The sequence below is a fragment of the Puma concolor genome, chromosome D4 (assembly GCF_028749965.1).
Source record: "Puma concolor isolate L17-30 chromosome D4, mPumCon1.1.hap2, whole genome shotgun sequence".
NCBI classification, from domain to species: Eukaryota; Metazoa; Chordata; class Mammalia; order Carnivora; family Felidae; genus Puma; species Puma concolor.
This window is the reverse complement of record NC_141679.1, coordinates 85,065,218-85,078,207: the sequence shown is the minus strand read 5'-3', so window position 1 is coordinate 85,078,207 and position 12,990 is coordinate 85,065,218. Positions and strand designations below refer to the sequence as shown.

The following is a 12,990-nucleotide window of genomic DNA, read 5'->3' as shown; positions in this document are numbered from 1 at the left end:
ATGGTTACAAAAGTCCTGCTTTGTGAAGTAGGCTCTGTTGAAAAGATTGATGCCATGGAGAGTGACCTTGGCTTGGAGCAGGAGCTGGTGATGTATGTATGAGCATCCCTCTGCTAAATGGACCCAGATTTGTAGCACTAATATACATGGGAGCCCAGAACCAAACTCAGTACGGCAATAAATCAACAGCCACTTTGGGTGTCATTTCTGGTTTATATTCCACTATTGTTCTATCACTTTAATTCATGTCACTATCATCTTTTCATCTGGAACAGTTTTATATAATTTTCCAGTGGAGTTACCTGACAAATCCTATCAAATTAACAAGGTACATTAACAATATTGACTGACTACGGCTTCAGGAGTCGCAGGGCCGTAGAACAAAATTTTAAAGCTGTGTCTCTCTGGTGATGACTCCCCCCCCCCCCCTTTCTGGGAAAGGAATGTGGGGCAGGGTTTATTCCACATATGAGATATGCACATTTATTTTGCTCTGCTCAGTTTTGACTGTTATAAATGTCAAAATAAGAAGAAGGAGGAGGAGGGACAAAAAAAAAAAAAACCAAAAAAAAAAACAACGCACTTGCTACCCGCAGCCATGGCGTAAGTACTTTTCTTCTCTCAGGGAACTATAGAAATGTCCAGATCTTTAACAATTAATGGCCAAATTGGAGGGAAGAGTGTAACTGGGTAGTCATAATCTATTTTAAGTGAAATGTAATGAAATTGGTCTCCTGATACATTCTCACCCTCCTGAAATCATCTAGACCTGAACGGCCGGAGTCCATTGGACTTATGACATTATGCCTGATTGAAATATGGTATTCCTGAAATATGTCTAATGACAAATTCCAGCGTTCAATTAATAAAAATATACCAGTTCATCTTTTCCAAAGACCACACAGTAATGACCAGGGTTAAGCAACTGTGCCGCATCGTCTCCTGTGAAGACCGCAGACGAGACCGGTGTTGTCTGTATGGTCTCCTGCCTTTGTCTGACCGCTCTTTGGGATTTCTTTAGCCAGAAAATAAAATAGAAATGGAGTGTGTGGCAGACCTCATCACTAGAATGGTTTTTTTAATATATATATATAGTTTTTGTTCGTTTGCTTAATTTTAAATTTGCTCACAGACTATGGTCATTGTGTTTTGGGGGGTTTTTTGTTTGTTTTTTAATTGAGCTGTTTCTTTTATCTGCTTTTCCTTTTGGCCTGCTAAGTTTTCTCAACGTCGTACTGAAAAATTTCTGAGGTGATACATGGAACAAAACGTGTTAATTCTGATTGTCTTTTTTGTTACAGTATGTACATTTGATGGCTTTAATTATCTCTTATATCTTTGCTTGATTTTGCTTTTTTTCCACTTTGCCCCTGACCTTTAAACCATGGCCTGAAATATTAGTTACTTTCAAGATTCTATCTGGGGCCCACTCTGGAAGGCATATTGAAGGTTTTTGTCTCACTTCATGAACAGATTCCTCAATTTTCAGCAAAAGAGGAAAAAGAGAGCATCTAGTCTAGATCGTGTGTGTCGGGCCGAGCATACACTGTTCAGTGACCCTGGGAGAGCGATTGCTGTGTGTCGCCACAGTTATCCCAGGACACCTTTCATCCCAGGCATCACCTTTGTTCTTCCAACACCTTTGCTCCCAGTGACTGTACAGTATGTTATGTCTTTCACAGCTCTGAAAATGAAGCCCACAGTGCCAGTATTTAACCTGCTGCATTCCTGTTATAAAGTCTTTGTTGCATAAATCTCACACCCAGTGCTGTTTCTCCCTACGCTGGAGAAGCAGTGACCTCCGCAGACTGAAGCAAAGCTCCAAGACTTGAACTTGGAAGGTTTTATCTAAAGGACCTTTGATCCTCCTGTGACTTCTCTCAATCAATATAGCTTGGATAATTATTTAGTGTCAGAGAAGAGCAAAGATAGATTTTTCCTATTTTTAGTGTATTAAAAAAAAAAAAAGACCACTGATCAAAATGTTTTTCTTAACGAACTTTATGTTATGGTTTATTTCATTACCATACGGAGGTATAATGTAGGGTTAACTATGCAGGTGAACCCTGTGTTGTATCTGTGGTGCATGTAGGATGGCATGTTTTTTTAACCTTTCTATATGCTTCTTGGTGGTTTCTCCCCTCAACTCACCCACGCGGGAAACCAGGCTGTGCATCTTCTGTATGCCCTTTGGAGTCTCCTTATGGCTGTCTTAAGCCAGTGGCATTCCCCAAAGCCCTAAGGAAGAGCTCTTGTTCATCTAATTTAAAATATACAAAACAGGTCAAATGATTACACTGAAATCACTTACACCTTCCACTTTTTGTGGCTTCTTTTTTGTCCTTCCCCCCCGTCCCTCCCCCCCCCCCCCCCCCCCCCCCCGCCGGCCTTACAGGTATCTCTGGAGACAAAGTAGAGATAGACCCTGTTACGAATCAGAAAGCCAGCACTAAGTTTTGGATTAAGCAGAAACCCATCTCAATCGATTCTGACCTGCTCTGTGCCTGTGACCTTGCTGAAGAAAAAAGCCCCAGTGAGTAGTCCCTTTTATTTATGTCTCCTTTCTCTCTTCCCCCTCTTCCCCTCTGTGTGCTGGGTGCCGGGAGAATATATTGCCACCGTGTCCTTTTTTCCTTGGGTCTGTTTAATTCATTACCAGAAATTTCTTTTAATCAGACAGGATTGTATTATGGTGCCCAGAGCCTGACATGGGCCCCCATCCTGTTCCGTCTTGATGGCAGCAGAGAACCTCACAGCCCTGGCTCCTGACCTCCAGAGCCCCGCCCTGGGGACTAGGGGCCTGGGGGCAGGTTCCTGCTGAGAATTGGACTCCCCAGAGCCCTCATTTCACTTTGTGCTCCCTTCCTCTTCCCATTTGGGGGACTTGGGCAGTCGGACCTGGACCTGCCTTCCTTCCAGATCGAGGGAGGCTGGGAGATTTCCTGTGGCAGCCTAAGACTAGATTTAGATATCCATCAAGCCGGAAGTGTCAACAGCCTCCAGATTATTGGCAGCTGCATGACCTACCAGCTCGTAATTAAACTCCTGCCTGGTCCTGCAGAAGAGATCACTGCTGGGCTGGCACTCCTCTGCTTAAATTATCAAAGTAGATACAGTCTGGTTGTATAGTTTGGCATATTATATTTTTGCAGTTAAGTAATTGAGTGTAGCATTTAGATTAATCATTTTTAAGACTTCAGTCCCATCGAGAGGCAGAAAGGACACAGATCACGCTGAAATTCCTCCATGGAAGAAAAAAAGTTTAAACTAGACAAGAATTTGTTAGCTGCCTGGGAAAGGCTACAAGACAGTTATTGTCAGAGCCTGGTACGTATCGGCATCGCCTGTAGAGCCTGTTTAAAATGCAGTTATCCAAGGGCCCATCCCCAGCGGGTTCTGATTCAGTAACTTTGGAGAATGACATGATTTTTGTTAATCCCTTTACTCCAGTGCCTGCTGAATTGGGGAACAAGTGTTATAAGGAATGACGTACTCAAAAGGAACAATAAGAAATGTAAAGGCCAGCAAGTGTTTATCATATGGTTCAAGTTTTTGAGATAATACTGACTAAACTGGGACCTAAAAAGCAAAAAAAAACCCGAGGGAGGCGTACAGACAGGGCACCTGCCACACTGCCTGCTTTATGGGTGGGTTTTTTTTGGTCAGATCCAGCTATGCTGGGCTACGCAATCTCCTCCTTTCAACCTGTGAGGCTCCAGCTGGGCAAGAAGGGAGAACCTAGTGGTACCGAGGGAAAGGAGGCAGGCCGGGCCCACCCACCCCCCCCTCCCCCCAGCTTCCTGCCATTCCTGTCATCCCAGTGAGGAGATCCTGCAAGATGGCTGCCAGAAGGGGCTGGTGAGAAAATTGCTTGCTGCTCTGGGGCCCTTGCCTCTGCCTTTAGATAAACATCTTCCTAATCCCTCTCACTGCAGCTTATCAGCCAATAAAGATGTCATTGTTCTAGCATCTTTCTTCCCAAGAACTCAGGATGCTTTGAAAAGTAACATTTTATAAATTCTCCGTGTCTCTGAGAAATGAAAGGCAATCACATGTTGCATAGAGGGATAAGCTGGAGTAGAAAGGTTAGGGAAAGAACTAGAAACGGGATTCAGATTTCCCTTAACACTCATACCAAGACACTCACTTGCCAAGGAGTGTGCTTCGGGCACCGAAAGGTGAAGGGTGTAGCACAGCCAGTGTGAGAGGGAAGGAAGAAAGGATGCACAGAGAGCACCTCCCGGTTGCCTCTGGCCATCAGTCAGTCAGGAAGTGATTAGCACACGTCTGTGACAGTGACCACAAGTTCCAGGCCTGGGGGATGCAGAGCAGACGTGGGGCCCACCTTTGCAATATTGACAATCCTGCAAGAGAGTCTTTTGTCGTGTTTGCAGACCTACTGGATGGTTCTGTGTAAAAACTGCACATGTGGGTCGTAAAGAGGTTTCCTTCTCTCTCACTCTGGTTCCCGAGGTCTAAAAATTGTGACACTTGCCTGAACAAAGGAGCGCACTGGCCCAGTCAAACACTTCCTATGTCCCTGTGCCCTGTCAGTGCTTTCCAAACCATGTTCCTCAGAGGTCTGGGGATGGGGGAGGGGGCAGGTTTGGGCATAAGGACTCCCCTTCAACCAGTAGAGCTCTACTATTTTCTCTTTGGGGATTCTGCATTTAAAGTCTGTCGGGGGTGGCTCAGTCGGTTAAGCATCTGACTCTTGATCTCAGCTCAGGTCTTGATCTCAGGGTTGTGAATTCAAGCTCCGTGTTGGGCTCTGCACTAGGTGTGAAGCCTACTTTAAAAAAAAAAAAAAAGTCAACCGATAAAAAGGATTTTGCTACTTAAAAAAAATTTTTTTGAAAGTTATAGGCTCACCAAGTAAAATCCAGATTCCTCAGCATAGCCCTTAAAGACATTGACCACTTGAGGTTCATGGCCCATAATTTCCCATCCTGAACTTGAGCTGCAGTCAACCGTGAACTGCTCGCACACGAACACACCTCGAATTCTGTGCTTCTACTGTTCCCATCACCTGGAATACGCCTCCACCCTGATTCTCCCTCTAACTGACAGGCACCTCTGCTTCCTCAGGCCTGGCTCATTCATCTTTCTAGGGTCAGGCTCTCTCCACGACTTTGTCTCCAGGAGCTTGCACACGCCTGTGGTACAGTAGCTCTCACGCTGTGCCATATGTATCGACTTCAAGTCTGTCCCTCTCTCCCACCCCCATCTCCTTGCTGAACTAATTGACCCAGGAACTGCTTTCTGTGTCCTCAGTCTGCAGCACAGTGCCCACAGAGTGGTCCTCAATGAATGTTTGCTATCTTCACATTGAACTTAATGTGGCCAGAATTTAGAAACCAAAAGTTACTCAGCATAATTTATGTTGTAAAGTGCCCAAACAAAGGTGTATTAACTGAATCAGCTTGATGCTGTGTTATTTTTTTTTTTTTTTATGATTTCCAGTATCTTCATCAAATTAATTCAGTGACTTAATCTAAAAAGTTCATCTTCAAGACCATCATCAGACCACAGAATTAATCTATGGGGCTGTTTCTTCCTCTTCTTTTTTTAAAGGATTAATGGTAACCCTTTTTATCTTTTGTGTCTGTTGAACCTTAGAAAAAAGTTATTTTAACAGCACTCAAGAAATGAAAGTCACTATATTTCCCAAGTTTAGCCTGTGATTTTTATCAGCATAGTGATATATGTTTGTAGCTGAGTTTACATCAAAAATTATTCTGGGGGCCTTCTTGAATGAATTATGGCAAAGAGAGAGAGTCTAGAAGTAGATAAGGTTTTTGATTTCTGCAATATATTTCCTTTTTCATGTTTTTATCTCTCGTAACACAAGCGTCCTGCCGAAGACTGGAACGTGTGACCAACTGGAATAATGTAGTTGTGAAAACAGCAGACGTGTTATTAAACAGCCTTCTTTACAAAAAGGCAGTAAGTGTTGGAAGGATAATGAAGTTGTCCTGGTCTGTCTTGAGACATGTTTGTCAGAATTCTGAGCAGAAAAGAAATGGTTTTTAAAACCTTCGAATATGGCCAGTTTGCAGTGTTTATTGAGAAAGCCTCTGTCAAACCATTAATTTGGTCGTTTGGTCGTCATAAGGAACGCAGCTCAAGTTTAACTGACACCATATCCAAAAAGTATGTGAATAGAGGACTTGGCAAAGGGACTGAGCAACGGAGTGCCCGCAGTGAGACCCGTAATTACACATACCGTGGGTCAGAAAGACCTGGACTCTGCGGCCGTGCTCCATAAATAGCAGTTCTACGGCTCTCTTTCCTTCTCCTAACTTCTCCGTCTTAGGCTGTGTTCTCAGAGGGAAGATTTATTGCTCTGTCCCTGTGAGTGTTTAAGGATCTGGAACTTAATGACTAAATAGATACATGCCTTAGAAGAAATTTGTACGTATAAATATAGACTCTCACCAGTTAGTTGAGAAAATCTGTGTATCAAGAGCCCAGAGAAATTGAGAATAAATTCTGCCTTTCCAGGTTGGGAGGGGAGAAGAAAGGCTGCACGCTGTCATTATTATTGCAATCAGTGACTTCTTAGTCTGGTTTTGCCACTCCTTAGGATACCTTCTGCTGTTTTGAAGGATGTCACAAACCTCTAAAAGATGAATTAATTTTAATTCATCGTAAGTGAACAGATATGTATATGGCACATAGGAGGGGAGAATGTCTCCGTATCAGAAACTACCATGGCTAAATTATCTCAGAGAAATAATTCTCCGTCCTTCTACAGGTCCAAACCTAGGCTTTAGATGCAGTGGGCTCTCTTTTTAAGTGTCAGCCTCAAACTCCATCGCTGAAACAAAAGCAAGGCACCTTTTTTTTTTTTTTAAACTAGCGCCCTTCAGAGACTCTCAGGCTGGATTTAAATGAGGTACCAGCCTCCACCGTGCCAGGTCTGCGTTTATCATGAGAAGGTTGTGCAGGTTTCCAGGCTTCAAAGGAAGCAGCCTATCATTAAGAAATCAGATTTAAACCTTAATAAAGTAGCTGTCGTCTTTATAGCTGAAAAGAGCGCTGTATCTCAATTAAGTATAGATAATAGAAAATCTTAAGGAAGCAACATAATAGAGGTAACCTGATTATGTTCTCTTGCAATAGTGTAATTTAAAGGAAATCTGATTCTGTTGATGCTGGTGGGGGATTGCTTATTTGGCTTTTTTTCTTGTTGTTTTTTGTTTTTGTTTTGTTTTGTTTGTCCAAAACAGTGTGTGGATACAGGATAGGAACTCTTTGTCATGAGTTAACCACAACTGTGAGAGACTGTCAAGCCCTCGTGAATAGAACCTGCTGGATGTTTGAGATGAGACTCAGTTAAGGTTATGAGTTAAATTAGCTGGGCTTATTGGTGACCTCCCGCTTAAATGAATCTTTCTTTTCATAAGTACTTGACAAGATCTGTAAAGTAGTGTATTTAATTTACTAATTAAATTAAAGCTACTGAATAATGATTTGTCCACATTGATTTAGCTTAAATAGAAAAGATCAGCATTGTTGTGATCTTCAGCCACCTTAATGACCAGGCCAGTTAGACACAAAGGCCTCTCGTGTTTTATAGGTCCGAAGTACGTAGGTAAGCCCAGGCTGTAATTGAATTGCCTGCACCGCACCCTGCAGTTGCAGATTCCCTTTGCCTTCTCGTTCCATTGTTACACTGGGGCTTAAGAGAATGTTAACGCGGTAATAGGCACAGGGCCTTCCCCATTATACGTCTTGCTATCGAGCGGTTCTGCATGACTAGTTAAAGAAGATGGCAAGAAGATTAATGAAAGCAAGGCTAATACAGAAGGGGGTACTTTTGCAAGACTTCTACCGAGGAGATATTAGAGCTGAACCAGAGCTTGGCTTTTTTCTTTATCCTGTGACCTTTGAACCTGCCTTACTGTTGAGAGCTGCCAGGGAAGTCGACATTTTGATTGATGTTGGTACACGAGTCAGTCTTTCCCATTGAATTCCACATCTGCACGAAAATAGCTTTTCCAGCAGAATTCATACTGGCCAGAAGTGATAGCCAAATTGATGGCTGAAATGCTTTTATGTAGTTTTCATTTAAACCTAAAGGTATTTGATGGTTTAATTCAGTATCCAGTTTTCATAGATTATAAGCATTCGCTTCTATGTCCTTAATGGGTTCATCAACTCATAGTGAAACACCAGTATTAAGACTGTTCAGAGGTTCGCAAACAGAGCTCCAAGCAGACTTTATGGAGGAGTAAAAGCAGTCATCAAACAAACCTTCACCATCCTTAAAAAAGAAAAATCAGTCTGAGGGCCCAGGGTTTTATACATAAAGTAAAGCATCTCACTGTTTCTGGAAAGCTACAGATGGGGAAGTCTGAAATCTCTCGGTACCCCACCTCAGCCCCAGCTCAGAGGCTCTCCTGATCCACCCAAAGGCTGAGTTCCCTGACCTTGCCCTTGGGACACTAGCATTCCTTCAGAAAGGGATTGTTCTGGTCTGCTTGTAAGACGGCCCCGCACAGATACAAACGTCTTCATGTGTCCCCACTAATTCTGTGACCTTGCTTGTGGAGCTGCAGGCCTTTAATGTGTGTGTGTGTGTATCTTTGAATGTGCTTGTGTGTGCATCCCCCACCCCCTGTCCCAACAAAGGAGAGAGAACAGGGAGAGTGACAGAAGGATTCGGGTTTTGTTACTAAAATCCACTTGGGTACACCCCAATCCATATGTTGAATCCTCTGATCCGCTGATTCCTTTTCTTCCTATTTGACAGGGGTAGTCATGCTAGCAGAGAACAAGCATGCACATGCACGCATGCACACATGCGTGCACACACGCACGCACACACTGATGTGACAGGCATTCCAGTTCCTATGGCAGGAGATACCCAAGGATTTTGTCATTCTTTAGTTGCTCATGAGAATGAAAGAGAAGTGAGGAGGACGTTAGCCACCCCTGGATGAAAGAGCTGCAGCCCCTGGATGAGTGGGTGGATGGCCTTGACCGCACCGCGTGCTGTAGGCCCCAGTAAGTAAGGCACTGGCCTTTATACTCACACGGACCTGTAGCCCAGGAAGGCCACAGGCTGTCCTGAGGCTCTGTTGATTCCCAGGAGGCCCGGGCATTCCAGACATCAGGTGGATGGGCCGTGTAGTGTTTTTACTCTCTGACGAGGGCTTATTTCATAAGTTCCAGATCAAATACGGTAAGTACTGCTAGATTACAGAACACAATGGACTCTAACATAGTAAATGCCCCAGTTATTGAATTGCCTTTTCATAAGAGTACTCTGGAGCACAATCAGGAGCAGGCAGTGCCTCATCCTTTTAACAGATATGTTTCCTAGCCCTATTAAAAGGGGTCTTCATCTATCCTGTCAAAGGGAGTCTGCTGGGGTTTTTTAGTTTAATTACACTATCCAATTAAAACTCCTTGCTGCATTTGGATGCGCCTCTCCTTGGGCCTGAGTGGATATGACATTTACAAGGCTCGCCTTTCAAGCAGACAATAGTGTGATTGATGAGGTGCACGTTCAGTGGAGGAGGCGAGTGCCTGTGGAAGTGCTGCTTAGTGCATTTTGATTTATTTATCATCTCCTTCCAAAACAAGGAAGCTGCTGGGGAGATGGGTTTAGGCAACCAGGGGGACCACCTCCATTTTCCAAGTGTGTGGGAGGAAAGGACCCGAGGTGTGCCAGAGAATAAAGGTGGGGGAAAACTCTTAAGTGTGGGGCCAGCGTGCATCATCTACTGCCGGGCTGTATTCTTAGGTTCTCTGACCCAGTTTGGTTTCCAGTAACCTCAAGCTGTGATCTGCTTTTAAATAGGCCATCACTATACTTCAGGGAACGGTTCTCTGGGGCTGGATAACATTGGCCAGGCCCCTGAGAACTCAGCCAGTGGGAACCAACCCAGCGTGTGTGCCATTGACCTGGTCATTAACTGACACCTGATGTTTGCACTTAAGCGTGCTTGTGTATGCTCCCATCTGCATCCTTTAGAGATCCAGCAGCCGCTGTCCAGGGGCTAACGTCAGTGCTCAATGACTGTCTAACTCCGTCTGGCACCTTAAGCATTTAAAAGTTGCTTCTAGAATTTGGAATCAGCCAAGAGCAAGTGTGGCCATTCAACAAAGAGATATGGAAGCATAACAGAGAACTTCTCAAGGTTGTAGTGAAAAGGCAAACCCAACGTCTTGTTCTTAACCTACTATTGCAGTTTGCCCTCAGCATATGATAGATGGGACCAGTGTGCTTGTCTCTGTAGTTCCGGGAAAAGAGGTGCTTTGGTACAGTGTGTGGTCTCTGGAAGGTCAACACTCTATGAATTTAGGAGGCAGGAGATTCTGCTCTGAGCCCCAGACAGGTGATAAGAACAACACATCTCCCATATTCATTATCGTGTACCACAGTTGCTCATAGGAGCTATTGGGGGCGTGTTTGCTAACTACATAATGTGTAAGATTGTGTTTCTGAGGAAAATTGGCTGGTGCTGAGATATCCAGTGGGTTTTCATTATCTTCTTTGTAAACTTACTTCGTTTTTTCCCTAGGACTTATTGATGAACAAAGAATATGTTTGTGTCAATTGGAATATTGGTATTTGTTAGAGTAGAAAACAGTGTGGGGTATCAACTTTTTTCCCTCCCAGGAAAAGCCTTCCTTTTGCTATTAAGTTTTTGCTTAATTGTTGACTTGGGTGTTATGGACCCGTAAGAACAAAACAGGTATAATAGGAAATTTGCATACATTTACATTTTCCACTTTCCTATATTTTGATTACCATTTCTTCAGATTTTTTCTTTCTTGATTTTTAACATCAGAAGAGTTCCTAATTGAGAAGAGGGTAAGGGTAGAGACTGTTCCCTACTGAAAAACTATGTGAAAGATTTCTCAGCTGGATAAATGATAGGAAAAATCGGTTTCCCTTGCCTCCTGCCAAGCTCCAAATTGTGTTTCATAATAAATAAATGGGGTGCTTAGATTTTAAGTTATTCTCATAGACATGGAAAAAGTAAGCCATTCTTTCATTAAAATCAAAGTATGTATGGCATACAAGATTCCCATAGGCAACTTCCAGGATAGGGTGACTGCTACAGGATTAGCCTTTCTATCATAAATGACTGGAAAACTGTACAAAATATAAGAAAGTGTTTTCAGACACTGGAAAATAGGCAGTACAGGACTGTGAACCCTGGGAGAAGGGAAACAAATGAGGTGAGACTTACTATCACTTCAGCTTTCTTCAGGGTTTCCCAAGGAGAGTATAACAGGCTCACCACGCCTGGAGACAGAAATCAGAGTTGGAGGAGGCTGAAATTTACAATAAATTAAATGTGGAGAGGAGGAAGGTACATTGAGAAAAAGATCCAGAAAGACACCTTGGAATCTTTTGTTGTATACGAAGCTGTGTGTGCCTGTGGTGGGACCTCACAAGCCTGGTAAAGCTCGACCACTGGGCGTTATCATCTGGAGTTCTGACCAACGAGAGGGGAGCTTCCAGGACTTGTAGCTTACAGGACTTGAGGCAGTGACTCCAGAAAGACCATGGCTTAGGAGTAAGGCTAAACTACCCCTAGATTAAAGACTGCTCTAATCCTTGCCTAATAAAGCTTTTTTTGTTTGTTTGTTTTTATTTTAATTTTATTAAGTTAACACAGTGTTATATTAGTTTCGCGTGTACAATATTTAGTGATTGCCCAATAAAGCTTTAAAGGGAGTCCTAAAAGGATGAAAATGATCCACAAGTAAATTAACTAGCTGCTAGAATAAAATCCGGTATTCTCTAAAGGATGATGACAGAATGCAAAAAACCCACAATGTAATGTTTATAGTGTCCAGCATTCAAGAAAAAATTACTAGATATGCAAAGAAGCAGGAAAATGTGTCCTGTAACCAGGAGAAAAGTCAATCAATAGAAACAGCAAGAAGTGGCAGGGATCACAGAACTAGCAAGTGAGCACTTTAAAATAGAGTACTTTAAAACAGCTATTAGAAATGTGTTTAAAGGGGCGCCTGGGTGGCACAGTCGGTTAAGCGTCCGACTTCAGCCAGGTCACGATCTCGCGGTCCGTGAGTTCGAGCCCCGCGTCGGGCTCTGGGCTGATGGCTCAGAGCCTGGAGCCTGTTTCCGATTCTGTGTCTCCCTCTCTCTCTGCCCCTCCCCCGTTCATGCTCTGTCTCTCTCTGTCCCAAAAATAAATAAACGTTGAAAAAAAAGAAATGTGTTTAAAGATTTAAAGAAAAACAAGAACTCAAAAAGAAATGTAAACTACTTAAAAAGAACCTAATGAAAATTCTAGAGCTGAGAAATACAATACCTGAATCAACACTGATGCAATTAGATTAGGAAATTTGCTTAAAAGGTCCTTGTGTTAGTTGTCTATTGCCGTATAACAAATTGCCCGAAAACTTGGTGGCTTAAAACAACAAGAACGTGTATTACCTCGCAGGGTTGTGGTCAGGAATCCGGCACAGCTTAGCTGAGTCCTATTGCTAAGAGTCTCTCACAAGGTTGTAGTCAAGGTGTCAACCAGGGCCACAATCCTCTTAAGATTCAGTTGGGGCAGGATCTGCATCCAAGCTCACTGAGTAGTTGCTGGCAGAGTTCATTTCTTTGTGAACACCTTCAGTTCCTTGCCACACGGTACTCTCCATAGAGGAGCTCACAAGATGGCAGCTGGCTTCATCAAAATAACTAAGAATACAAGAGTACTACTAGCAAGGAAGAAGTCACAATCATTTACAACCTAATCTTAGAAGTGGCTTAGCAATACACTTTTGCTTCAAAAAAAAAAAAAAAAAAAAAAAAGGAAATACACTTTTGTTGTATCTTACTCATCAGAAGTAAGTCACACAGTCTAGCCCACACACAAGACAAGGAGATGACACGATATGAAATGCAGGAGACAGGATCATTGGGGGCCATTTCAGAATCTGCCTCCCACAATCAGTCAACTTTAAGACAGGACAATAAAACTATTCAGCCTAGAACACGAAGACAAAAAA

General features: G+C 43.1%; 1 protein-coding gene across 7 annotated transcripts in view; it reads left to right on the top strand.

Annotated features, from left to right (window-relative positions):
• The window catches only part of MAPKAP1 (MAPK associated protein 1), a 247,686-nt gene that overhangs the window by 216,858 nt on the left and 17,838 nt on the right, over positions 1-12,990 (top strand). For 6 of the 7 annotated variants that reach the window (XM_086684024.1, XM_086684023.1, XM_086684028.1 and 3 more), the window contains one exon: positions 2,396-2,533. The exons of the other annotated variant lie outside the window; for it this stretch is intronic. In XM_086684024.1, the coding sequence (XP_086540150.1) occupies positions 2,396-2,533 (138 nt within the window). The remainder of the gene's footprint in view (positions 1-2,395; positions 2,534-12,990) is intronic. 7 annotated transcript variants of the gene reach the window in all.